At 33.5% G+C, this 26,919-nt stretch overlaps 2 protein-coding genes across 3 annotated transcripts in view; one reads left to right on the top strand and one right to left on the bottom strand.

The window, feature by feature from the left end:
* The window catches only part of LOC145315159 (protein XRP2-like), a 49,104-nt gene extending 23,598 nt beyond the window's left edge, over nucleotides 1–25,506 (top strand). The window contains exons 17-18 of the mRNA XM_080155199.1: nucleotides 24,528–24,594; nucleotides 24,899–25,506. Coding sequence (XP_080011325.1) covers nucleotides 24,528–24,594; nucleotides 24,899–24,937 — 106 coding nt within the window. The 3' untranslated portion in view covers nucleotides 24,938–25,506. The remainder of the gene's footprint in view (nucleotides 1–24,527; nucleotides 24,595–24,898) is intronic.
* On the bottom strand, nucleotides 8,646–13,567 carry LOC145313673 (uncharacterized). 2 transcript variants are annotated; one of them, XM_080153198.1, is made up of 3 exons: nucleotides 13,194–13,567; nucleotides 10,157–12,726; nucleotides 8,646–9,928 (listed from the first exon to the last, which is right to left on the bottom strand). In XM_080153198.1, exons 2-3 carry the CDS (start codon nucleotides 10,244–10,246, stop codon nucleotides 9,608–9,610), a joined length of 411 nt encoding a protein of 136 aa, XP_080009324.1. In that variant the 5' UTR covers nucleotides 10,247–12,726; nucleotides 13,194–13,567; the 3' UTR covers nucleotides 8,646–9,607. The 2 variants fall into 2 exon arrangements, with proteins under 2 accessions (XP_080009324.1, XP_080009323.1); XM_080153197.1 differs by lacking the exon at nucleotides 8,646–9,928 and having other exon boundaries at nucleotides 10,736–12,726.
* Nucleotides 25,507–26,919: the final 1,413 nt, after the last annotated feature.

Genomic DNA, 26,919 nt, shown 5'->3' with positions numbered 1-26,919 from the left:
ATTCTGCCAGGGATGTATATTCTACATGGTTCGGATGTGTAATATTTTTTCCAATTCTGCGCAGGGATGTATATTATATTTCATTAAATATAAATAGATGGAGGAAAGAAAAAAAGGTAATAATTAAGAAAACTGAAAACATTTGTAAATTTTAAAAATTTTTAGCCGTGGACAAACAATATTTCTTGTGCAGAATATACACCCCTTTCCCGAATCAGCTGTAATGTAGCTGCCAAAGATACTGTAATTGCTTATGTTCTGAGAACATTGTTGAGAACTTGCTCTCTGTGGTGGTCTGGAGCTTGATCTTTTCTTCTTCTCTAACTCAGCATCTTCAGGCCTGATTCCCTGTTCCCACAATCTTTGCTTCTTCATGTTGGCCTTTACTCGTTTGTTGGCATCTCTTCTTGTCCGAGCCTCACCACGCTGGCCGAAATCGGGCAAATGTGTATTTGTTCTGTTCAACATTTGCTGCATCCTAATTTGGTTAGGTTGCTCACTGAGTTGACTATAACTACAACCTGGCTCTGGACTGAGTTGACTATAACTACAACCTGGTTCTGGGTTTACGTCTTCATCAGGATTTGATGTGCCTGCGCAACTTTCAGCATAATCCCGGCTTGAATTTTGTGCTCTGCTCGTGCTTGCTCTGCTCTGGTTTCTGTACAACACCGCTTCAATTTGATTCGTTGATGGAAATGTTGTTTGTTTTCTGGGATGTTTAGGAACTTCTTTGGTAGGCTTTGGCTTTTGGGCCACTTTTGCTTTTGGCCTGCGTTCAACTTCTTCTTCTTCACTACTACTACTACTGCCAGTTCCAGTGTCTGGGTCTGATTGATGACCTTGATCTGTATCATCACTTTCTGGTGCTTCTTCTTTGATGTCAGAAATTAATTCACCTTCTTCTCCATCTTTTTTCCACTTTGCTTTTTCTCCTACAAAGAAATAAAAAATGTTAAAGCAAATGTACATAATTGTAGCTTCAATATTATTTCCATACCTATATGAACATTAGTTACTATTAATCAGATTCAAATGAAAACAAGCAATATTTTTTACCCTATATTTATATGCCAATCAAAGATAAAAGGGGGAATTTTGCATTGGCAGTTGCTTTATAGGGGTACAATATGGAACTGTGAAGAAACGGCGTCGCCACCGCCGAGAACCGCCAATAAAAGCCCCAAAAAAATTCGGCTGGTTTTAGTTTTGGTTTCAAAAAGTGTCACTTTCGCCCCCCCCCCCCCCCCATTTATTACATTAAGACCTGTAACTTACCGTCAATGTTGATGAGTTCTAAAATTTCCCTTTGGTTGTGTATAGAAACATTTGAGCCTACTGCAACAACCTCATAATGACCCAGGTGGTTTTCAATTATAATGGCAAGTTTGGGTAATATTATTCCACATGGATGTATCCGAATTTCCTTACTTGCTTTGCCGTCATTCTTGCCCTCAATGTCCTCAACCTCCAAAATTTCGTCACTCTCGTTTCTGTCATCTTCGTTATCCACCTCGAATGATGGTTCATTTGAGTCCAGCTGTAAACTTCTCTTGGTTTTTGCTTCGGCTTCCAATGCGGTTTGCCTTCGCTCCCGGTTCTTCTTTGGAATGATCGGCACATCATCTAAATAATTATTATAGTCATTATTTCAAATAGTATAAATGTTACCCAACCCCCCCCCCCCCCCTCCAAGGAAATAGCTTAAAATCACCGCAGGACCAATACACAGAAGAGTAGAATCCGATCCCCAGGACACAATTAATACCATAAAAAACCTAGTTTTTACCACTTTTATGGTAAAATTTTACCAGCCTATACGATTTAAAAGGTGGTAAAATTTTACCGTAACCTCGATCGATTCAGTGGTTACTGAGATCTTAAGCTTCTGACGGCCGGACAGACATTAAGCTACTTAGTATTATAGATAGCGGCTGCGCCCATACAAATTTTAGCCTAAAACCCTGTCAGGGCCTGTACGAAGTTTCCCTTAAAACAAAATTAATGCACAGGGTTTTTATCTAAGACTACTTCTCAACTAAAATATTAATAAACTTAAATTTAGGTGATACAGTTCCTACGTTTTTCAAACTATAAATAACAATACCTTCGGCATCTTCATCATTCTCATCACTGCTGCTTTCCTCCACGACACTTGTTGCCTTTCCAGTCACCTGTCTCTCATTACTGTTGCCTGTAAATAATTAATTTATACATTAATTTTATACGTTTCCAAACAAAAAGCAAGTACTGAAAACATTTTTTCCACCCCCCCACCCCCCCTACTTGGTGGAAAAAAAATTTTAAAAGGAAATGTGTTGTAGGAGGGATAGAATAAATAAATCATAGAGTTCTTTAAATATTTTTCCATTTTCCCCCTACTTGGTGAAAAAAAACTAGGGGGGGGGGGAAGAAAAATTTAAAAAAAATTAGTAGCAGAGGAAAAAAAATCTTGTGCAGTATATACACAATACGAGGAAAGATAAAACTTATAAATAATAATTAATGTTCAACAAATATGTACCTGTGATTGAATTATTTCGTCCATAAAATTCTTTCTGTCTTAGCAGTGGTGGAAAGTTTGGTGGTGGTTCATCATCTTGCATTGGCACTGTATCATCAAGATTTCCCACATTTTGGGCCTCATCGTCTGTTTCACAAATAATTATCTTCTTCGACTTTTTCGAGCCCTTTCCTTTTCCATGCTTCTTCCTTTTGGAGCTTGTGATGTTTTCAAATACATTTACTTTGGGTTTATTATTGGACTGGCTGTTGACAATTGGATCATCATATAACCTACGTGGCTTTACTGGTTGCTTTACTGGTTCTGGAGTTACTGCTGGATTCTCTGCGGGTGGTATGCGAAACTCATTCCCAATCTGATCATCATTTGAATTCATTTCAACGTCGTCGCCTCTGTCATCAATTACAAGCTCACCATTGTTGCTTTCTTCATCAGCAATGTTTTCCATACCATTTTCTTCAACAGCATTGCCTTCAGCATCATTGTCTTCAACAGCATTGCCTCCACCATGATTGCCTTCACCATCATTGTCTTCACCATCAGTGGATTCATCAGCAGTGGAATCATCAGCAGTGGAATCATCAGCAGTGGAATCATCAGCAGTGGATTCATCAGCAGTGGTGTTCATTCTTCCGATCTTTCTATTTCTGGAAATTACTGTTGCTTTCTCACTGGCATTGTGAATCTTTGTCTGTTCTTCACTCATTTCTGGTTTCAAATTTATTGTGGCGTACGTATAATACATTACAGCTCTTGCTATAACCTTCTTATCACTATGGACTGTCTTGAAAAATTGCTTGGGGTTCTTTGCATTCCCAATGTCTGCATAATTTTTGATCTGAAATGCAGTACTCGACTTGTCATTGTTTCTTTTCAAGTAAATCTGGTTCTTTCCTTGAACTTCGTGGGGTAAGCAACCCATTGAGTGGCCACCTAACATGTAGTAAAATTTCTTGTCTTCGGCTGTAACACCTGGTGTTGAAGTTGTGATTGTCTTCGGTTTAATACGCCGCTTAATTCTTTGTATCTCTGCAGGGGCCAGATACAATTCACACATCTCTAAGGCTGATCGTTTCTGTGGCTTTTCCTTCTTGTCTTTCTTGTCTTTCTTGTCTTTCTTGCCTTTCTTATTGCTTGTCTCCTTGCTTGGCTTGAGTTCAAAAACCTGTTCGAACTTGTAGAGGGGGGTTGACAATGCGCGTTCTTGTTTTCGCGTTACCAGCGCTCGAAATAACCTCCAGCAGACAGGATCATCATTAGGAATCATATAATCTTCGGCTCTCTTCATATTTTCACAAAAACCATTCGCGTCCTTGGTAAAAGTGTGTTCGAAATTGCGCTTGAACCTAGATAAAAAAAGGGTTTATATCAAAACAGTCTCAATATATAACATATAACATATATCAAGAAAAGATGAACTAAAAGTCTTGCCACATAAAAAAATACATGGTACAAAATTGAAATTCTTTGAAACATATGCCATAGAAATGTAGTTTAACAATTTAACAAGAATACAATATGCAGTTAACATTTCGTGAAACTACTTTTTTAACTAAAGAACATTGAAATGCATTTTGTGAAACTACCACTTTCACATTTAATAGACGCGGAATAGATGCGATAAATAATTGAATTACCTACAAGCTTGTACGTGGTTCCTCACTAGAAAAAGGTCGCTTGAAGACACATAGGTTCCTGTTCTCCACAAATTTGGTGGGATAGCTTCATGTAGGTACGTCTCGTTAAGCACTAACTTACAATGATCCAAGAAACGTTCCACTGAAATAATAATGAAATTTTGAATTAACTATGCATAGGTACATGTTTATTATTGTACCAGGGGTGTATATTCTGCACAAGATTTATTTTCACAAATAAAATATATATATAAAAAGATTATTGTACATGGTCACCTGCTAGCAAGAATAGGAATGCCCCTTTTATTCGGTTTATTTCCCTTGCCCCCACCTCCCTTCTCCCTGTTTTAAACGTTTTCTCATCATGTCAAATTTACAAAATAATATTTACTTACCAGTTTCGTCATCAATAAGTTCCGGAGCAGTCCAAAAGGCAGCGGTGATGCGGGCGTCAAAGGTGAACTGCTCAAACACGACATATAGGAAGGTGATGGTGTCTCTGCATACTTTCAGTAAGGTTTGCCAGCCTTTATCCACTTTCAGTGAGTCATCGAAATTTTGGATGAAAAAGACAATTTCTTCTCTTCGCATAAAACCATCTTTTTTCAAGGGGTCATGGTTCTGTATTCTTTCTTTGTAAAATTCTGGTGAGAAAATACGGTCCACGACAACATCCTGATTCTCACTAGGCCCTTTATTCGCCTCCTCCTCAAGTTGCTCATCCACATTGGTCAGTCTTCTTAGATCAGTCACCAAAATTTCCACTATTTTTCCGGTTTTCTTCATTTCTGTTGTCAGCGTTACAGTATTTTCAGCCATATCTCTTGATACACTGTCTTGCAGGTCTTTGATTTCATTCTTCAGTAATTCATGGTTTGTGGACGATTTGTTTGCCAAGTTTCTGATGGACGCATTAAAGTGATCGCGAATTTAATTTTTCAAAATGCATTTTCGTTTACCTTTTCGTATTTTTAAAGTAATTTTCAAAGTATAATGCCTTAAAAGTTCAACTAAGTTAGAAAAAAATCAGTTTAAAATGCAAAGAGTATTTCCACATGAAAATAATGTTAAAATCTGTGCAAGAATTAAATTATGAAATAATAAGCTATTTTTTCGCTCACAGATAAAAACAAAAAAAACAATACTTAGGAAATATTTTTATAATACATCTCTAATAATATTTGTCTTCAAACTTTCTTTAAAATGTAATGAAAAAGTTTGGTTTATTTTAAAAAATTATGAACCGAATTTCGGTATGCTTGAGCTGGTATAAAGACAATAGAAAAAGTGTTTAAATCTATAGAAAGAATGATATTTAAGAATTAAATTGTTTAAAAAGTAAAAATGTATTATATTTGCTATATACTTCAGCAAAAAATTCAATCATTTTATTAAAGTTTTTCCATAAAAACAAACATTATTTTTTTTGTTCCAATGAAAAGTTATTGTAATTTGTCACACACACACACACACACACACACACACACACACGCACACACACACACATACCTTACCTATCTTGCCACACACACGCACACACACTATCGTAGTATAACACACACACACACTTAACGCCCCACCCACGAACCCACTTGCTACATAAAAACCAGGGAATTAGAGGCATAAGACAATGGCCGATAAATTAATGGATATCCAAAAGGAAAATATACACAAAATTACACTTTTTTAAAACTATATTTAGTGGTTTAAACATTTGGACACACAAAGTAATGAACCAACCAATAAAAATTAAATAAAAGTCCCCAGAGTTATTTATTCAATGAATAAAATGTCATTAACTTTGGGAACTAATGTAATAAACAGCTAAATATCCATTTCCTCCCTGAATACAGAATAGAAAGAATGTCGAGTTTTTAATAAAAAGATTTAACAATATCCTATTTTATAAAGTGGTAAGCTTTTTTTGTCTGTAGCGAAGGTTTTAGGCTATTTTATTTTTATTAAAAAAGTTGCTAGTGAATTAAATAAAATTAAATATAAAATTACAAGATTAGAATGATAATCTTTTTATACATTAAATAATATTTAATTTAAAACTAACCTAGGTAGAGTTAGGTAGAGAGAGAGAAGGAGAGAGAGAGAGAGAGAGAGAGAGAGAGAGAGAGAGAGAGAGAGATAGATAGAGATAGATAGATAGATAGAGAGAGAGAGAGAGAGAGAGAGAGAGAGAGAGAGAGAAGAAGAGAGAGAGAGAGAGAGAGAGATGGTTAGAGAGACAGATAGATAGAAAGAGAGGTAATAAAATGTCGTGCCGGTAAAAAACATTTTACTTTTCGAACTTCGGCTAATTTTCTTTTTTGCTTTTTTTATCATTAAAATGATAATCATGTTGTGTTACTTTTAAATGACATTTAAAAAAATACACAATGCTTTATCTATTTTGAATACAATTCCCTATAAATGCACTGCAATTGTTCGTATTTAATGCATTTATTATTCAGTTTTCATAATAATGATAAGCGCGGTATCGTTCTGTTTAGAAAATTTGAAAATTGTTTTTCATCTAATTAAATATTTTTCATTTTTGTAGGCAATATTTTTAAAGATTTATCTTCAATTGTTAGTTATCTACCTATATATATAACGTTATTTGCAAATTCACAGCCACTTTAATGGGCTCTATTTGATTTTTCATGTGTGAGGTGAAGAAAGTACGTAGCTGCTGAAATTGGTTCTGAATTTGGTTCATAACGGCCCCGGTGAACAAATCCTTAAAATTAAACATATTAAACCACATATTTTCAAGTCTTGGTATTTTAAAAACTACGTGGTAGAAAAGAAGACTATCCACAAACAAGAGCAAGTGATCCTAAGCATCTTCCATCATTTTTGGACTTTGACAAACAAAAAAACTTGGTAAAATTTGACCAACTTTTTGGTAAAAATTGACAAGGTAAATTTTTAGGCTAAGTCCAGATTTTTGGACTTTGACCAAAAAATCAACTTGGTAAAATTTGACCAACTTGTTTGTAAAAATTTACAAGGTAAATTTTTATTGGTCAATGTTTACCAAAAATTTAGTCAAATCTTACAAGTTATTTTTTCCAGGCTAAGTCGATATATATCCTAAATAATTGTAATTTGTATCCTCTGGATGACAAAATGAAATAAAAATAATACCTCGCTTTCTTCCATCTCACCAGAAGGGGCAGATGATCCCTGGGGTCGTGATGACTGGGACTGGGGTCGTGATGATGTTGCAGGAGGAACTACAACTCTCGCGGTCCGTTGACTCGCGGAGGGGGGCCGTGGCCGTGGCCGTGGAGATGGAGGTGGGGTAATCCTTATTGGAGATGTTGTGGTTCTAGTTGTGTTCTAAAAATAATATAGATAATTATTGTAAAGCATTACTTACCGAGGATTATAGTTTTAAACAACACCGGCATTATCCTAATTTTTTTCTTCTATTTTTTAAAACTTTACCCTCCCCCCCCCCCTCTCCCGACAAAATGACTGTGTTAGGTTAGGCTAGGTTAAGTTATATGGTTAGAGGGACCCAATTTGTTCAACGGTTAACGAGATTTGTTGGTACAAACCCACAAACAGACATCATGTTAGTAAGTTTAGTTTAACAACAAAACACCAACAAACCAAAAACCGATAACAATAAAACTTAAAATCCTACCTTTGCTGTTGTACCTTTGCCACCTCCAGTAGATTTGTTGCTTCCAGGTTTGGCACTTGCAGCTTTGGCACTTCCACCTCTGGCACTTCCATTAGGTTTGCCACCTCCAGTAGGCTTGTTGTTCTAAAACAAGAAATAATTGTTGTATTTACAATGCATAATAAGATATTAGATAGCAGTGGCTACGCCCCTAGAATTTTAATTACTAATATCAAATGTTAAACACACTGTGGAAAATTAATAAATAATTATACTTGGTCAATAATCTTTTGTGGTCTGTTAAGCATGAACCGATAAGGTTTTCCTTTCGATCCGGTAACATGCGAATTTATAAGTTTTAAGAGCGAAGGGTAGCAGCAATTTGTACAATAGTAAATTAGGCCTTAAATATAATTTTTACCTTTACAGAACTAGCACTCTTTCCAGTCCTCGTCATTTTGGGATCTAGCTTGGTCAATTGCCAGTCGAAATTACGCTGTTCTATCCAGGTCGTTGGCATGGGCAATTTGCATAGTTTTAAATCTGAAATGTGTAGACAGAAATTAAAATTTTATGTAAAATTAAATTAAATTGCAAACATGTACTCTTTCAAATTACAGACTAGACTTATAACACTTTAACTTCATACCCATCGATGGCCAAAAAGGTAGGGTTTTGCTAAATTAAGTTGAAATGCCTTTTTTAAAATTAGCTATAAAAAATAATTTTAATGAAAAAAATATTTTAAAGTACATTTCACATAAATTCCAAATAAAGAGGGAAGGGCCTTCAGTTGAATTTTACAACATTTTACATACATATTATAACAAAAGGGGGGGGGGGGGGGGAAGTGACACTTTTTGAAACCAAAACTAAAAGTCAAAGGAACTGAACTAAAGAAACAGTTACAGATCTGTCATTTTGCATGGCAGTTGTTTTATAGGGGTACAATATGGAACTTTTAGTTTTGGTTTTAAAAAGTGTCATTTCCCCCCCCCCCCTTTCTCTGCTTTCAATGTACAAAATTAAATTCCGATAGGAATTACGATGGAGACATCTTGATGCAACAGGTGTACGGAGATATGTGCTACTCTGTACTTCAGTAGGTTGGAGGCTAGTTGTGTTGGAGGATGGCTATAGTCTTCGGGATCGTCAGTCTTGCCTACTCCTAATACCAGGGGTGTATATTTTCAGTGTTTAAAACCATAAAACTTAATTCATATTTCCTAGACCCCCCCTTTACCACACTCTCCTCCTGGCATGATAAGAGAATTACAAATAAATTGTGGTAGGTTAAAAAGGAATTAGATGAAATGTATAGTTCATGAAATATTTCTATACAACAATTAATCATGTGCAAAATATACACCCCTACCTATTATTCTGGAATCTTCAGGAAAGGTGTATGCCGGAAAAAATGTCCTCACTTTGTGGACCAACCATACTGTTTTATCACGACGGCAGTCTGGGACAAAGTAGAGGTCTTGGCAGTCTGTATAGAATTGATTACTCTCGAACTTTCGTTTGTTGGCATTCCTTGTTCCCCTGACAGCCAGCTTTTCATTTATGTACGGTTTCACTGTGTGAAATATCAACAATCTAAATATGTCATTTATGTCATTAATGGCTGTTAAACGGAAAGGTATGTTGCTGGTGAAATCGTTATAGCTTAAGTGTTTGATCAGCAATACACGGAAAGAAAGTTATGTTACATTTTTAAAAATTACATTAAAATTTGTAAAGAGTGGGGGGGGGGGGAGAAGTGACACTTCTTGAAACCAAAACTAAAAGTCAAAGGAACTCAACTAAAAAAAAATAGTATTACCTGTTTGAAACCTCTTTAAGGCCAAAATTATATCCTCGGATGTAAGTTGATATCACATGATTGGCACTTTCGAAAGCATAACAACTGAACGCCATGGATGGTCCAAATCGGCGGACATGTTCCGGCATATGGTAAAGCATGTGAGTATTGTAACTCAAGCACGATTCGCCGTACATCTCCGCCAATTTTGAGTTCAGGACCATTATCATGGTCTTGAGCTCAGCCACACGTTCAGTTGTTATATGCTCTTCGAGACTGCGCAATATGTGGAATAAAAACTTGCATATCAGACGTTGTTCATCTTTAAGATTTGCCAACTGGAAAAAAAAAACATTGTAATAATTTAAGGTAAAACTAGCTGTTTCGCCCCTAGCCTCTAGGGGCTTCGCCCTATATACTTATTGGAAGTCCACCCTCCTCAATAGAAATATATATATAATATAGCACACGTGCGCAAATTTAAAAAGAATGTTATTGCTATACAATATAATGAAACTGAAATAAGCTTTAAATTCTAAAAAGATTATAATATGGTAAAAACCTACCTCTGCATAAAATATCATATGGTAGAAGCCCAGTACTTTGAATTCAGAACTTTTCAAATTGAGGGCTAGCTTCTTCTCTGTCAGGCGCATGATGGACGTACGGGGAACGCGATCAAAATCGCCAACAAGCTTCAATTGATCGTTGATTTCATCTATAATTGGAGTTACTGCAGTTCATGGTAAAATATGGGTGATAAGGAGAAAATTTTCAAAATTTAAGTTCTTTAAACTTTTCAAACTAACACTCTTTTAAGCGGCATAACAAGGCGTACAAATAATGTGTAATAGACATAAATCTAAAAATGCAGAATTTTATCGCAGTGCCGAGAAATGCGCGAAGAAAACACCTATTTTACGCGTCATTTCTTTAGTCAAATGCAGTACATCCCTGTAATTCTCTCCATTTGAACTAAGTCTTCTTCTTCCAATTCTGGATAACTATTACGTCCTTTCTTCAGGTACGTCATCACTTTCTTTACATAGCCCAGGTGCAACGCGTGCATCGGATCACTGGGGGTATCTTGTATTAAATCCAAGCTCGGGTCAAGGTCAGAAAAACTGGTTTTCATGTTCTGATTATTTTCCTCTAACTTGCGGAATTTCTCGTCAGACCTCGGCGTACCCATATTTTGACTGTCACTGGGGTAAAATACATTCATTGATTCGAACAATACCAAGTTCTTTTGACGGAGATAAGTCTGTGAAAAAGCCATCCCTGGAAGGTCACAGTGTGGGCATCCATTTTTTGATCCATGGCCAAGAATGCCGAATACATCGGCTCTGGCAACGGCATCGTGGATGATGGTTCTACATTGAAAGGTATGTCCAGGTAATCCTTCTTGAATTAGTTTGTTGATGAATCGGGTAACATTATCCAGAAAGTTGTAACTGTAGGGACGCTTCCTCGTCTTCTCAAATATGCTGACTGGCAATATAACACTGAAATCCTTGTTGAAGAATAACCTGAAATAATAAAGAAGAATTAATAATAATAGCATTTAATACCTTAGACTTAAAATTGTAGTCACTGATTTATAAAACGTAAAGGCTGGTAAAATTTTACCGTAAAAGTGGTAAAAACTAGGTTTACTTATGGTATTAATTAAGTCCTGGTATACAGTAAGACAGATTTTTATATATGTATGCAATAGAAAAAAGTATCAATTGTAAACTTAGTTTTCTTTCTTATTTGTTTATTGAATGGTTTCCTAAACTTTGGCTTTAAAAATCTGGGCTGTCAATTGATGTAAAACAAATATTTTGATATCCTTTGAAATATAGGCTGCCAATCCTAAAAAATACCTTTTCGAGGGTCATGCTGTATATGAAAAGAACTTTATCCCAACCCAACCCTTTCAAATCCACAATATATTAATTACTTACCTAATCCAGACAGTATAATAGGAGATATGAGATCCCTGAGCTGCTTTCACTCCGTCGCCCGAGATGTCAAAAGTTATATGATCATCAACGGCCTGTTGTCCATTCAACCGTTTAAAGTCTGTGATGGCGTCTTGGAGGATCTCATAGGTAGGGAATCTGGAAAAAGAAATATATTTTTAACTAAAACTTGCACAATTCAAAGAAATTTTGCACCATCGGGCTCCAAATAATATTACGATGAAAAGTAATGGAACAAGGATGACAACATCCATAAAAACCAAAGCACTGAAACGGTACGACAAACGGACATTAACAATTGTGAAGTATCTGAACTGAATTTAAAAATATTAAAGTCGAACCAAAATTGTATGTAAGTAAATTTGTTAAAAAAAAATGCTTCAAGAAGGATAAGGTTTATGCACATACTTAAATTTTAAGGAATTAATTATAGAGTGGCTTCGCTTATAATATTGTTCTCAAGTTGTCGCAGGAAGCAATATACCAAAGAATGATCAAACTGATAATTAGAACACTTGAAAGTTTGTTGTTAAAAAAGGAGAAAAATCGACATGTTTAAAATGGACGTACGGAAATTCTGGTAATGATTATAGAAATGCTACGCTTTCTAAATCGTATATAAACATACCTGCACTCAATCAGTGAACCAGGAGCATTTGTAGGATTATATTTGTTTTCTTTGATTTCAACTTTGTATTTGGGTTTGAATAATGTATTATATGACGGAAATTTGAAAATACACGAGCGTTTCAGAATCGCCAGGATGATTCTAACTTTGTTGTGAGAGATGGGGTTGTCTAGAACACAAACGCTTCTGAAATCATTAACAATTTCTTTCTCAAGTTCTGTAAGATGTTTGAAGCGATCCCCGTCATGATCGCCATCAGGTTCGTCATCAGGGTCATCGTCATCATCTGGGTCAAAATAATCTTCAGGTATATCAAACAATTCGACGTGTTCCCAGTCCTCGGCATCTTGAATGCTGTCATTGTCTGCATCATTATTATCGTTGGTATTATTGTTGTTAATATTGTCTACAACAATATTAATGTAGTCCGTTTCTTCAGGATTGTTATTTAATCGCTCCAAAACTTGGTTTGCGTAGCATTGATAACATATACTTTCGGTTTCCTTTGTGAAGTTGGTATTGCAGCCTGTACAAACTTTACCTAAATAAATACGATGTTAAACATGATGTTTTATAGTTATAAACCTTCCCGGGACCTATGTGAAGGTACCCTGTAAAGGAGAACCCAATCGGTTCAGCGGTTAGCAAGATCCTTTTGAACAGACACACAGACATCCTGTTACTTTAGTATAAGGATAATGCCGTAAAGAAAAACTAGTCAAATTAGAAAGTTAAAAAATTAAAAATTCCAGAAAAAGTAGATAAATGTAGAGAGTGGGTGAAGGTGGGTTAGGTTAAGGGATCCCATGTAGAATATACACCCCTGGAACAAGGATATCTTGAGACAAACTTAACTAACGTTTGATCAAACCAATTGTTTGAAATTTAGATTGAAAGGAAAATAAAAAACAAAAATTGGGAGACAATGTTTGTGGGAATTTGGACAAACAAACAACAAACAGACAGACTGACATCGTTCTACTTTATATTACAGATATTGTAGGTTACCTTTTGACGATGCAGTTTCGTTCTCATATTCCACATCCATCAAATCCTCCTGCTGTTCTTCTTCTAGTAATGGCTGACTGTCTTCACTTTGTGGAGGTTTCTTGCGCCATTTTCTGTTTCTCGTTGCATTACAGAAGAGTTTTCTTATGGACCTCAGTTTATGCTGCAACTGGAAAAAGATTACATAATTAGTGAATTACTTATTTAAAATAATATAGGGGAGTTGTTATGGATCGTTATTTGGGCAAGCTACACGTGTCAATTGATTACAGTACATATGACTATACTGGTGTAAGAGCAAGCATGTTTATAGTGCGCTGACTGCAAGTGAAAAATAGAAATTAAAGTCGAGCATAGATTATACTTTAAGTACAGTAATGAAAAGTAAGGTCTCATCTTAAATATGTAGAAATAATTAGTTGTAAAAAGTCACCTGTACATTTCTCCTCTTATCTCCACTTCTTATACGCTTCAGTAGAGCTTTAGAGAGTGTACCAATCAAATTGTCTCCCATTTCAATAACGTCTAACAGGGGTGTATAGGTAACTCCTGAAATAAGAAGTATATGTTATAATCAGGGATGTATATTCTGCATGGGATCCCCTGCTCAGGGGGGGGGGGGAAATAAAAAATAAGTGGTTGGAGGAAAAAAAAATGTAAAAATTAAGAAAACTGAAAACATTTTTTCCATTTTGCCCCCCTCCTTGGTTAAAAAAACTAAAGAAATGTGTGGAAGGAGGGATAAAATAAATGAAATATAGAGTTCTTTAAATATTTTTCTATTTCCCCCCCTACTTTTTCAGAAAAATCTAGGGGGGAAAAAAAATAAAAAAATTTGTAGCAGGGGAAAAAAAATATATCTTGTGCAGAATATACACCCCTGGTTATAATAATAAGGTTATTACTTGTTTACATATAACGAAAGAAGGAGAAAGTAAAAAAGGGGGGGGGGGGAGTGACACTTTTTGAAACCAAAATTAAATGTCAAAGGAACTCACAAAATAAAGAGTTAGAGTTACAAACATAAGAAAATACCCTTATTTATTCTTTGATTGTCTATAAAATTAATTAAACTTACCTATCAAAATTGTGATCCAATTATACATACGTCATCCAGCGTTGGTCTGACATTTTTTTACTTTGAAAAAAATAACTATATACAATATACATAAAATTTTGTTTGTTCCAGTCCTGACCTGGATAATACCTATATAAATTTCCTGCCTTCCCTGAAAAGCCGACGAACGCATATATAATCGAGCCCCACTGGTCGTGACTTTTGCAGAATTCTGCAGTTGCATGGAGTTTTATTATAACAACAATGTTGAACCCAGAAAATTTGTTAATTTGCTATAAAATAAATAATAATAAATAATATAAAACAACATAACAAAAATATCAAAAAACAAAAACAAAAAATAAAACATATCAATTAAGATCTCCTAGAGAGCTATAGCCAGAAGCTTAAAAAACTGTACACGTGCATACGTAATCGTCGGCTTTAGGGGTAAATAATGTTTATTAATGTTTATATGCAGGAAATTATATATCTGCACGACCAGTGGGGCTCGATCACTGTCACCATGGGTACTTAATTATAAAATATATGGGCGCTGCAATCAAAGAGAGGTTAACGTAAATGTTCTGAAAGAACAAATTGATGTTATCCTCTTAGGAAATACCCCCCCCCCCCCCTAGAAAAACGGCCCCTGGCCTCTACCTGGCCGTATAACTTAACCTAGCCTAACCTAACCCAGCAATTTAGTTTGGGGGGGGGGGGGGGATGGGGAGTTAAATAATACAAACAAAATTTTCTAAGAGGATAACGCCACAAATTACAATTAAAATTCGCTTTCAGCATGGATATCCGGAGGCTGGATGAAATCGCCGGCGGCGAGCTCGGCTTCTCCTAGCTTCTCCTTTCTCTTCCCTGAAAGGAAAGAACATTGAATTAAAAATGAGAAAACTAAAGCGTTTTTTAATGAAGAAACTCAAAGAATTCTGAAACATTTTTTGGTTAAAAACAATTTTTTCCCCTGCTACAAAAGACAACTAGCCATGAACAAGAGCAGGTGATTTGAAGCAACTTCCATCATTGATCCACTTATTTCTTTTTTCCCCCTCCCCTCCCCCCCCCCCCCGGAGCAGAATATACACCCCTGCAATAATTTCGTAGTTTTTACCTTTCCTTATTCTTTCCTGCTCGTCAGAATGTGAAGAACTCATGGTCTTGAATATTATCAGGGCCGAGCAGGTTAATCTAAATTAAGAAAAGAGATGTGTTACTCTGGGTTTTATTTAGAAAAAAGGGCTGACGTTGGTGAGGAAAGGTGCACAGTCGGCTTCATGGTCAATGACATATCTCTCGGTATCATCCAGGCGGGGTCTCTCGTTCTCGTAGAGATTCTCGGGCATAGGTTCATTCTTCTTTAAGTGTGTCTCTACCCAACCGTGATGGTATAACAGTTTTACTATTTCAACAGCGTCATCAATGCCACATGATTCTTCTTGAACTCGAATATTTAGCTTGGAGAAGAGTCTCAACATCCTAACCATGAGGGCGTCCCATCTGTCATGCAGCTCGTGGTATTGGTATGGATCCATCCTAATTTGAGGAATGATTATTTTGTTTGTCTTGTTTATTTTTGGGAGGGGTGTGATTAATGTTTTTTAACTTTCCGGTATTTTATTTGTCCTTAAACAAGGGGGGGGGGGGGAAGGCCTGGAGCTCCGGAACCTGGAGGCCTATCCAAAAAATATTAAAACTTGGGAAAATTCATCATATAAGAATGATTTTATCCCTAATAACCTATACTCTCAGTCCAAAGATAAAGCCTATACTCCCTGTTTACGCAAATGTGTCAAAACTTCCCCCCCCCCCTATTTATTTAAAACAAATTTTGTAGCAGGAGAAAAAAAATAAATCTTATACAGCTAATATACACCCATACCTGTTATTATGATGTACGCGTACCCAGGTGATTGACTTGAATAGCCTGTTATTCAGAACTATCTGAAAAGGTAGAATATTTAAGAAATAAAAAATTACAAAATAAAAATAGCTCGTATTCATTCGAATCCGGTGGATAGGAACAGGTGTTCTCATTCATACGCAAAAAAACTAGGTAACTAGCATATCGTATTATATGCATGGTTTTCTACGAATATAAAAATCTAAAAGCATAAGATTAAAAACAGTTATTTTTAGCCAGTGCCTCCGGCACCTCTGGGCAAAAAAAGTAGTTTCATTCTTATAATTGTACTCCTATATTTGCGACAATCCGTTTATACTACGGTGCAAGAAATATATTTATTAATTTTACATTTAAAAAAGTCCTGTATATTACGTAAGCTAAAAAGAGTCCCAAAAATGGGAGAAAAAACGAATACGAAGAATATTTTACAAAGAATTTTCAATAATTAATGATAAAATTTGAATTATAAAACAGAATGTTACATATTAACTTCAAAATTCACTGTAATTTCACTAAAAATGATTACTAAAATACAAAAATGCACCGTAGTCATATAGTCCAGTTGAATATTGCGCCGATGGAAAGTTACGGTTGCCAACATACAGATTGAATAGGTGGCAAAACACTTTGCAAGACAGTTATATTTTTAATCGTAAAATTGCAACGAATAATAACATTTCATGAATTATATAAGTTATGCAGTTTTAATTAATTAACCGGTAAAATATTAAAATGATATTATATACATAAGGTGTTTTTTAAAGTTTGGCAACTTTGTCGAGCACGCTGATTTGATCATCTGAAAACAGGGTTACGAAAGTTAAATTAATGTAAATTTTTTTTAATGTGAATGTAATATATTTTTGCAATGACTTAAATGAAATATCATCGATAAAATATAAAAAAATATATTGCAATGGATATAAAAGAAATATTTTTCAATATAAAGTTGTATACCTGTACAGAGCATGTGCATGAATGCCGCTATACCGATTGAAAACTATTGTAAACAATGAGTGTTATATTTCAAGTCTCTTAGAGAAAATACGTGTTATATCCAAGTATGATTGACAGGAGATGGTCCATGTCACAAGATTTATATGAATGTCAGTTAAGAACGCCTAGAGAGCTGATATTCAGAAGTTTAAAAAAGTACGTGTCCACCTTCAGTCTTGGCTGTTAGTATATGGACCCTGCAATCAAAGAGTGGTTTGCGTAAAAGTAAGTGTTTAAATAATTTTAATATAAAAACATTAATAATGTAGGACCTTGAGCGTACGGTTTTAGGCTGCCTTCGATTAACGGTTTAAGTTTTACTAGCGGCTATGCCCCTTAGAAGCCTCGAGGGGCACTTAAAGTAGGAAGAGAAAAGTCGAGGCCTCATCCTATTTTTAATTTGAGTTTCAGCTATAGATTAAAATAAATAAAAAGCTTCGTTGTAAAAGAGAACAATATTAATATATTTATATAATAGGATAATTGTTTTAAGCCTTTTTTAAGCCTTTTTGATTTGATCTAAGAAACACTTTTTATCCTATTCTTAATATTAAATAATCCGGGTTTAATATATATAAATGTAAAAGAAATATTAATAAATTATATTTAAATTGAATATTGTTTTTCAGGTTCAGCAACACTGATTCATCAGAAATAACTATTTGGGCGCTGCAATTAAAGATTGGCGAGATAGAAGTAAGTGTTTAAATAATGTAATAAAAAAATCAATATAATTTAGGACCTTACGCATGGTTTTAAGCTGCTACGATAAACTGCATTTGTTTTATAATTTTTTAAACCTTTTTGATATATGATATAAGAACGACTTTTTATCCTATTCTTAATATTTAAAGTATTCTACTATTAATATATATAAATAATAATAGAAATATTAACAAATTATATTTCAATTAATATTGTTTTTCAGACTTAACCAGGAATCAGATTCGTGAGAAAATATATGGGCGCTGCAATTAATGAATGGTTTACATAGAAGTAAGTGTTAAAATAATTTTAATAAGAACATGGATATTTTAGGCCATGTTATTAAGACTATCCTTTAACGAAACCTTTTTAATTCAACCTTGCTACGAAGCCTTGTGTGATGGTAGAGTGTTTGAGTTCTTAGGGAACCACACTAATTACATAATATTATCTTGAGTTAGACAGGTTTTATAAGCTGTAAACAGACTAATACAATTAGATATGTCATTATCTTTAAATTATTTATTATAATCTATATAATAGCACCTTTGAAATAAGCTCATATTATATCCAACCTATATTCGCCCTTTAAGGTTTATGATTGTTTTAAGCGTAACGAATTTTTATACCCTTAATAGAAAGATATTATAAGATGTGTTTTATGTAAAATAATATTGAAAATATATATAAATTATATTTCAATTAATATTCTTTTTCAGGTTTAGCTTCGCACACAGCTGGGTGTATTCTCTGATTATAAGCTGACCGCAATTCGATCGTGGAACATTTCTTGCACCAACATGAAGCTGTTGCCATCAGAAATTCATCCGTTAAAAGTAAGTGTTTAATTATTTGTAATAAAAGATAGTTGGAATAATCCTACACGCAACTACGGCAACACCTCGGCCCCAAAAGGTAGTTTCCATGTATACAAGCATAACAAATATGAAGTTAATATACACAGACACACATCGAACTACCTTTATGAAACTGTATACTAAATTATATTAACAATTAAGCTATTATTAAATTTATTAGATAGATATTAAACTGGTTAGACAAAAGTTAATACATAAAAATAATGTACTAGATAGGTAGCTATTTAAAATTAGATTTTACTACTTTATATTATTGAAACAGTACATTCAGGATATTATTAAAATCTAAACAGCATTACATTCATCCTCGTGCATGTTTACTTCGTGAAGAACAGCTGCCAGTTCGGCAGCCTGGGCAGCGGCGGGCAGCAGAGGGGAAGGACGGCAGCGATTAAGATGTGTAGTAATCCATCCATGCTGATATAACCTCTTACAAACCTCCCTCTGGATCTCGACATTGTCAGTTCTGGCTCTAATCTCTAGACTCTCTCTTAAAACTAACATACGACTATTTAATTCATACCATAACTCCAAATTCCCGTTATAAGACATTCTTAGTTTCTCTCAGTCTGGTTATGTATTGATAACTGAATTAAACTTTCTCTAATAAGCAGGCACGTACACAAGCTGTATCTACTTTCTCCATGAAATTTTCCCAAAACAGTTAACTTTCCTTTTTGTAAGGCCTTTTTGATTTGTTAATCCTTTAATTGCTTAATTTAAAAATGAATATTCTTTTTCAGGATTTTGGAGTTGAACCAGTTTTGAAGTGTGGAGCTTTGCAGTTCCATGGAGAACAACTAGAGTTCCATCTCAACATGTAACAGTCACAGATTATACAAAAAATTTCATTATTTATTATGACGACAATGTTGAACCGAGAAAATATGTTAGTCAGTTAAAATTAACAAATAATTTACAGAACGATACTAATAAGTTTTATTATGACGATCAATGTTGAACAGAGAATATTCTGTTAGTCAGTTAAAATTAACTTAAATAAAGCGTATTGATTACAATCAGTGTTTATTATGACGACAATGTTGACACCTAACATTCCACAAGCTAAAATTCTAAAAAATATTGACTTTAACATATAAAGCGTATTGATTATACAATCCGCCCAATCGGTGTTTATTATGACAACAATGTAGAACCGAGAAAATTTGTGTCAGTTAATTAAGTTCTACTCGAGAGCTCCAAACATTCCACAAGCTAAAATTCTAAAAAATATTGACTTCATTACACATTTGACAGGTGTATGGTATGTTATTTACAGAAACGATACTAGTAAGTTTTGTAGTTTCAGTATTGACCTGGATAATATCTATATGACCTGTTATGTTATAATATGAAATAAATTCTAAATAAAATCATTATCATCATTATATTTTATTTGCGATTTTTATCATTAAGTAGAAGGATGTTTGTTTGGAAAAATCTGGACTTAGCCTAAAAATTTACCTAAAAATATTGACAAGAATTTAATTAACAAGTAAGAATGGAAAAACCTACCTTAAATACTGGAGATCTTGAGGCAAGTATAAACTTGTGCACTTTTAATTTGGAGGTACTAGTTTCTATCAAACAATCAGTAAACTCTGGATCCTCAAAACAATTCTCCAGGTCACCAGAGAGACAGGATACTGCACTTTCAGGTCCAGGTTTTATAACTTCCAGCCAAATAGTCAGAGTACCTCCAGGTAGGAGACTTGCCTGATTGTTCTTCAGTACATTAATCTCCATAAAAGCAGCATTACAATTTCCCTCTCCAGGTGGCACTGTTATCAATCGACATTTAGGCATCAGTACTAGACTGTTGTTATCTTGGATGCCAATCTTTTGTAGTTTCAGTATTGACCTGGATAATATCTATATGACCTGTTATGTTATAATATGAAATAAATTCTAAATAAAATCATTATCATCATATTTTATTAATTTCATATTCCATATAACGAAAGCAAATAGTGCTGAGTAAAAGGATGTTTGTTTGGAAAGTATTAGGTCTGAATATTTCCTCATTATATTTTATTTGCGATTTTTATCATTAAGTAGAAGGATGTTTGTTTGGAAAAATCTGGACTTAGCCTAAAAATTTACCTTGTCAATTTTTACCAAAAAGTTGGTCAAATTTTACCAAGTTTTTTTTTTTGGCAGAGTCCAAAAATCTGGACTTAGCCTAAAAATTTACCTTGTCAATTTTTACCAAAAAGTTGGTCAAATTTTACCAAGTTTTTTTTTTTGGCAAAGTCCAAAAATTTGGACTTAGCCTAAAAATTTACCTTTTCAATTTTTACCAAAAAGTTGGTCAAATTTTACCAAGTTTTTTTTTTTGGCAAAGTCCAAAAATCTGGACTTAGCCTAAAAATTTACCTTGTCAATTTTTACCAAAAAGTTGGTCAAATTTTACAAAGTTTTTTTTTTTGGCAAAGTCCAAAAATTTGGACTTAGCCTAAAAATTTACCTTGTCAATTTTTACCAAAAAGTTGGTCAAATTTTACCAAGTTCATTTTTTTTGGCAAAGTCCAAAAATCTGGACTTAGCCTAAAAAAATACCTTGTCAAATTTTACCAACTTTTTGGTAAAAATTGACCAAATTGCGTTTTTTTGTCTAAGTCCGAAAATTCGGACTTAACCTGAAAAATAGAGTTGTAAAATTGACCACATTTTTGGTAAAACTTCCAAAAGTGGTAAAATTAAAAAAAAAAAAAAAAAATTTAAATTTAGGCTTCATTGTATAGAAGTCATTATTTTAAAGTACTACAACTAATTATGAAGAGCTGTTTTTTATTTAAAACACAAAAAACGGGTTTTTTTGTTTCGTCAAATTTTACAAAAAAAATGGTAAAATTTGACTAATTTTTTGGCTAAAATTTTTGCTGGTAAAATTTACCACGAAACTGGTATATTTTACCAGGTTGACCAGCTTTACCACTTTTCTGGTAAAACGACTGTTTTTTTCTGGTATTTCGTAGAACCTGGGATTTGAATAGATTAATAAAAAAATTCTAATAGGGCTAAAAAAGGTTTTAAATTGCGGGTTTGCTTAAATCGGTTGAATTTTAAATATATACTGAGTAATGATTAAAATACATTTTCCTTTTTTTAACAACATAAATGATGCTGCTTCTAAAAGTTTTTGATTTAATAATCTCTTTTTATTGTTCATTCTAGTGAACGAATATTTGTAGAAATAGGCTAATATTACCTTTTTAATTTTTAGATTAAGTTTCCATCTAAATGTTCAATTAGAGTAGCTACTATTGGACGTTATCGTCATTGAATCCTAACCAACCTTTTTTCTGCATAATCCGATGGTTCATATCAGTAGTAATACACAGGGTCTAAAGGGATAAGACTATCGCTATTAAATTGATGTATATCCCATTCCCCTATGATATACACAAAATTACCCCTTCTGTAGATAGAATAAACTTAATTTAATGAACCAACCAATCAAAATTCACTTAAGCCAACGAATAAGAAAACGAAATTATAAAACTTTGAGGACTAAAGTAATAAACAGCCCATTTCCCCCTTTTCTCTGAGTAATACAATAAGGCTAGGTGTTGCTTTACAATTTTCTAAAGATATTTTTAGTAGTGCAACTACTCTTTAACCAAGGTATGTCCGAACAATTAAAAAGACTCAGTAGTAGAACGAACGAAATAACCTTAAAATACTGCTTATAAAATATTTGAATAAAAAGGGTAAATTTGTTTTTTTAGTTGATTCCCTGAATTAAAAGTTATTCTCTTTTTTTACCTAATTATTCTTGTATGTAGCGCAGCTACTTTATGTCTGTCAGTAAAATAGGACAATCAGACGAATCTAATTAATCTATTAATCTATGTTTCTCCTCTAACTATGTTAATTTTATATGAATCAATTTTAAATGAGTCTAAACGATTGTAAACCTATCTTTTTTTATGGAATTCATACAAACCTATCTTTTTTTATGGAATTCATACAAACAAAAAATCCACAAATAAAAAATATTGAATTAGTATTCAATATGAGATTCACATCAATAATTACATAATATCTCATAGAGATATGAGGAAAAATTACAAACAAGGATGCCATTATCTGCAAAGCTGACAATTATTTTATTCGTTTTTATATGGATGTTGCATTAACAAATTTGTTGGATGGACAATTCATTTTACTTTTTAGATTACTAGCGGCTTCGCCCCTAGCCTCTAGGGGCTTTGCCCCAAGAGGTTTGATGAAACCAATTTTTCGTAATTTAGATTTTAAAAAATAAATATAAAAAAAAAAAATTTGGGGGGGGGAAATTTTTTTTTATGGGGGGGGGGGGTAGTCGACCCCACTATTTTAATTTTAGTTTTAAAAAGAAAATTTTTTTTTTTTTGGGGGGGGGTATTTTAAATTTTTTTGGGGGGTTGGGGGTGTCCCACCCCCCCAAGAAAATAGTTAAAAACCTTCCCGGGACCTATGAGAAGCTACCCTGTAAAGGAGAACTCGATCGGTTCAGCAGTTAGCGAGATCCTTCGCTACAAACAAACAGACACACAGACAAACAGACAGACAGACAGACATCGTTCTACTTTGTATTATAGATAAATAAAAACAAAAGGGAAATAATGTCTTTAGAATACATCCAAATATATTTTTAAAAGCTAAGCTTTTCTATAATTAGGGTCGTTCCGTCTAAATGTCCGTCTGTACATCTGGAACGGATAGCTTTTTTTCGTTATATTTTTTTGTATTGCCTTATCGGTTTCAAACTTTGCATGGTGATTCCTGTAGTAATTAGGTATTAGATAACATTATCCTATAACAGTGTTTCAACAAATTTACTTACAATTTTGTTTCGAATTTTATACATTTATATTCTGATTATTCAGTTCTGACACTATACAAGTGTTAATGCTCGTTTGTCCTATAGTTTCAGAGCTTCACTTATATGGATGTTGTCATTCTTGTTATAGCATCACAGGACCCGTAAACTACAACATTTTCAATTCAACAGTCAGTGAGGTAGCAATGACTACTTTGCATTATTATAGAGTAGCCTCGCTCCCATCAATATTACTAGCCTAGAAACAATATTGAATTAATTATAATGAGGAGAAGATAATAAGATATTAATGAAAATCGTGCTCATTTTATCAATGCATTGGTCAAATAATATTCATCGCATGAAAAATATTTCCTTACAAAATAAAGATAATGAAAAATTTATTGCGAAGAAATCAAAAGGATTTGACGGATAAGTAAGCAATCAACAAAATAGCCCTTCTGTAGACTAAAATTAATGGTAGAACGTTAGGACACTACAAGTTTTAAACTAATTAATCAAAATTTAGTAAAAGTTCCCAAAGTTTCTATGCGAATTAATAAGATTAAGATGGTATAAAACTTTGGGTACCAGTGTTATTAGCAGCTCAAAGTCCCCTCCCTTCCTGAAGAAAATCTAAAAACATTAATATAAAGATAAAAATCTAAAGACTAAAGGTAAATTCCCATACAATATTAGGGAGCAATTTTTAGGGCTCGGCGGATGCGAGTAAGCCTCACAAAAATTTAAGTTTTAGGACTTAAAAATTAGAGTTATTTGTGTACTTAAGGCACCTAAACGAGATAAAATTTATGGCTTATGTGTGGCTGTCGAGCCCTGCTAAAAAGACTCTTGATAATATTAAGAGCAGAATATTGCAGATTTTCCTCTTTGCAATCAATCGACCATAATAATTAATAATGACCAGGGATGGGTGAATGGAAAAAATATCAATCTTTATTTTTTGTTTCAGTGAATTTGCTACAGCCGAACGAAACTATGTTTGGATTAGCAAGAATGACCCAAATAAGGATATACAGGTACACAGCCAAATTTTAGATATGATAAAGTAAGCCTTAAAACCGGGGTTAATCGGATTTTATAGTTTTTAAATGTTTACCTAATTTGTTTAAAAACTATTTATTATTATACAAAATTTTAATCACTAAGCCAATTTAAAAAAGAAAAGGAAAAAATTAACAAGAAAATGAAAATGATTGTATAAAGTTCTTGGCTTTATTATGACTGTTTCATTAAAACAACTTATACCGCTTGTATTACTGACAGACAGACAGAACTGACTTAAGAAGTAGCTTCACCAATTTTAAACATTGCATGTTTTAGGCATTGTTCGGATTAGCAGAAATGGCACTTGGATTTTGATTGACTGAAATGATGTTTGATAAATGTTTTTAAATATTATAGACCATTTTAATCAATATGTTTTATCATAAAACTGTTTGCTGCTTTGTAAGTTTTTTAGTTATTTCAAGGACTTGTCTTTATTTGCTATAATTTCTTCTAACAAGATTTTTTATATTCAGGAAGCTAGTAAAAAATGCGACACAGAATATGACGTCAAAAAAAAATAACCAATGAGAGGCCAGTATACACTGTAATTGACCAATGGTAAAATTTATAGTGGCCTCTCATTGGTTAATTTTTTGTTGACGTCATAATCTGTGCCGCCACTTTTACTAGCTTCTAAATTCAGCAATTTCACTTCAACTGAAAGATAGTTATGACAAAATAAGGGGTCCTGCAGGGGCTTTAAACTTCCTTGAAATTGAAAATAAGGAAGCAGTTTGGTAATCCACTCAATAAACACAAAAATATATATTAATGAAAAGTCCATAAATAAATTTTTATGCTTTTGTATTTGTAATTGTAATTGTACAACTTAAACTTGAATTAATTCACTCAGCGTGACCTGCAATAAATGTTAAATATAACATTTTTTTTAGTTTCAATAGCGTGGCCATTGTTCTATAATTAGTTTTGTCTGTTTAATTACATTTCTTTGACGAGAAAAGAGTTCTTAGACAATAAACCTATTTTTACCGCATTTATTTTAGCAAAACAAAAATACTCAAACATTTAACTATTTCCCAGTCAACTATCTAAAATGGTATGTAACCCTTGTTTTTAGTTAGGACAGTTCTGAACCTGTTACGAAAATTTGTTGATCGAATTAAAAAGGCTCAGCGATTATTTTCTTATTGACTTCTACTCAAAAGTAGCAATGATTGATTCATTGTAATAGACGAATATCTTATTTATTCCTGGCCCTAGATATATATTAGGACAAAATCCTTAAATTCACCTTTCAAAATCTAAACTTTTTTTTAAAATTTCATGCATATCTCCGTTTTTCTCGTTTGATCTTCATAATACATTCAGTTGTTTTATGCTTTATTCACTGTTGGACGTTGTTATTCTTGTTGAATGTGTTAAAATATTGCCACAGTTTTTATGTTAACCAGGGATCTAAAGAGATAAGACAATGGCCAATAGATTAATATACATCCCCAATGATTATACACAAAACTAATTCTCCTGTAGATTACAACTAGTGGTTGAAACGTTTGGGCACTCAACTTACGAACCAACAAATCAAAATTCAATGAAAGTCCCCAAAGTTGTTGAGACAACGCATAAGATAACTCTACTAAAAACTTTGGATACTAGAGTAAAAAGAGCCCAATGTCCCTTCCCTCCCCGATGTTAACCTTGACGCCGCCTACATAAGGTATAAAGATATGATTGACGGGGTATCGGTTACTATATAGACAAAAGACAGAGGTGATCAAAAATATTTACTATATTGGCGAAATACTTTTTACTTGGTTAGAGAACATAAAGTTTATTGCAAACAAGAATGACAATATAAAAAAGCTAAGCTCTGAAATCAGACGGTAGGACAATCGGATATTAACTCTTGTAGAGTCTTAGAACTTACTAGGCAGAATATAGATTTATATGTCTAAATAAAATTGTATGTCATTGTTTTTGCAAAGTAGTTTGTATACATGATACTTTATATGGGCAAACTTACATTCTCAGGACTTGATTATAGAGATACTTTGTCTATAACTAGTACCTTGTTGTCCCAGAATTTATTACTTCAAAAATTAAATGAATATGATAATTATTTCATATAAAAGTTTGATGTAAAAAAGTTAACCGATAATAGCCTTTAAAATTGTAACTTACTGTTAAAGGAATCATTGTGTTAAGTTTAAAACCGATAGGATAATTCAAATATCCCTAAACTAACAAAAAGAGCAACATGGACGTACGGAAAATCTTATACAAAAACTTCGCATTTAAAATTATCTCCAACACCACTTATGGACATAACAAGC

Source organism: Acartia tonsa, chromosome 3 (genome assembly GCF_053477335.1).
Source record: "Acartia tonsa isolate MP-2025a chromosome 3, ASM5347733v1, whole genome shotgun sequence".
NCBI classification, from domain to species: domain Eukaryota; kingdom Metazoa; phylum Arthropoda; class Copepoda; order Calanoida; family Acartiidae; genus Acartia; species Acartia tonsa.
This window is presented reverse-complemented; position numbering and strand designations above follow the sequence as displayed.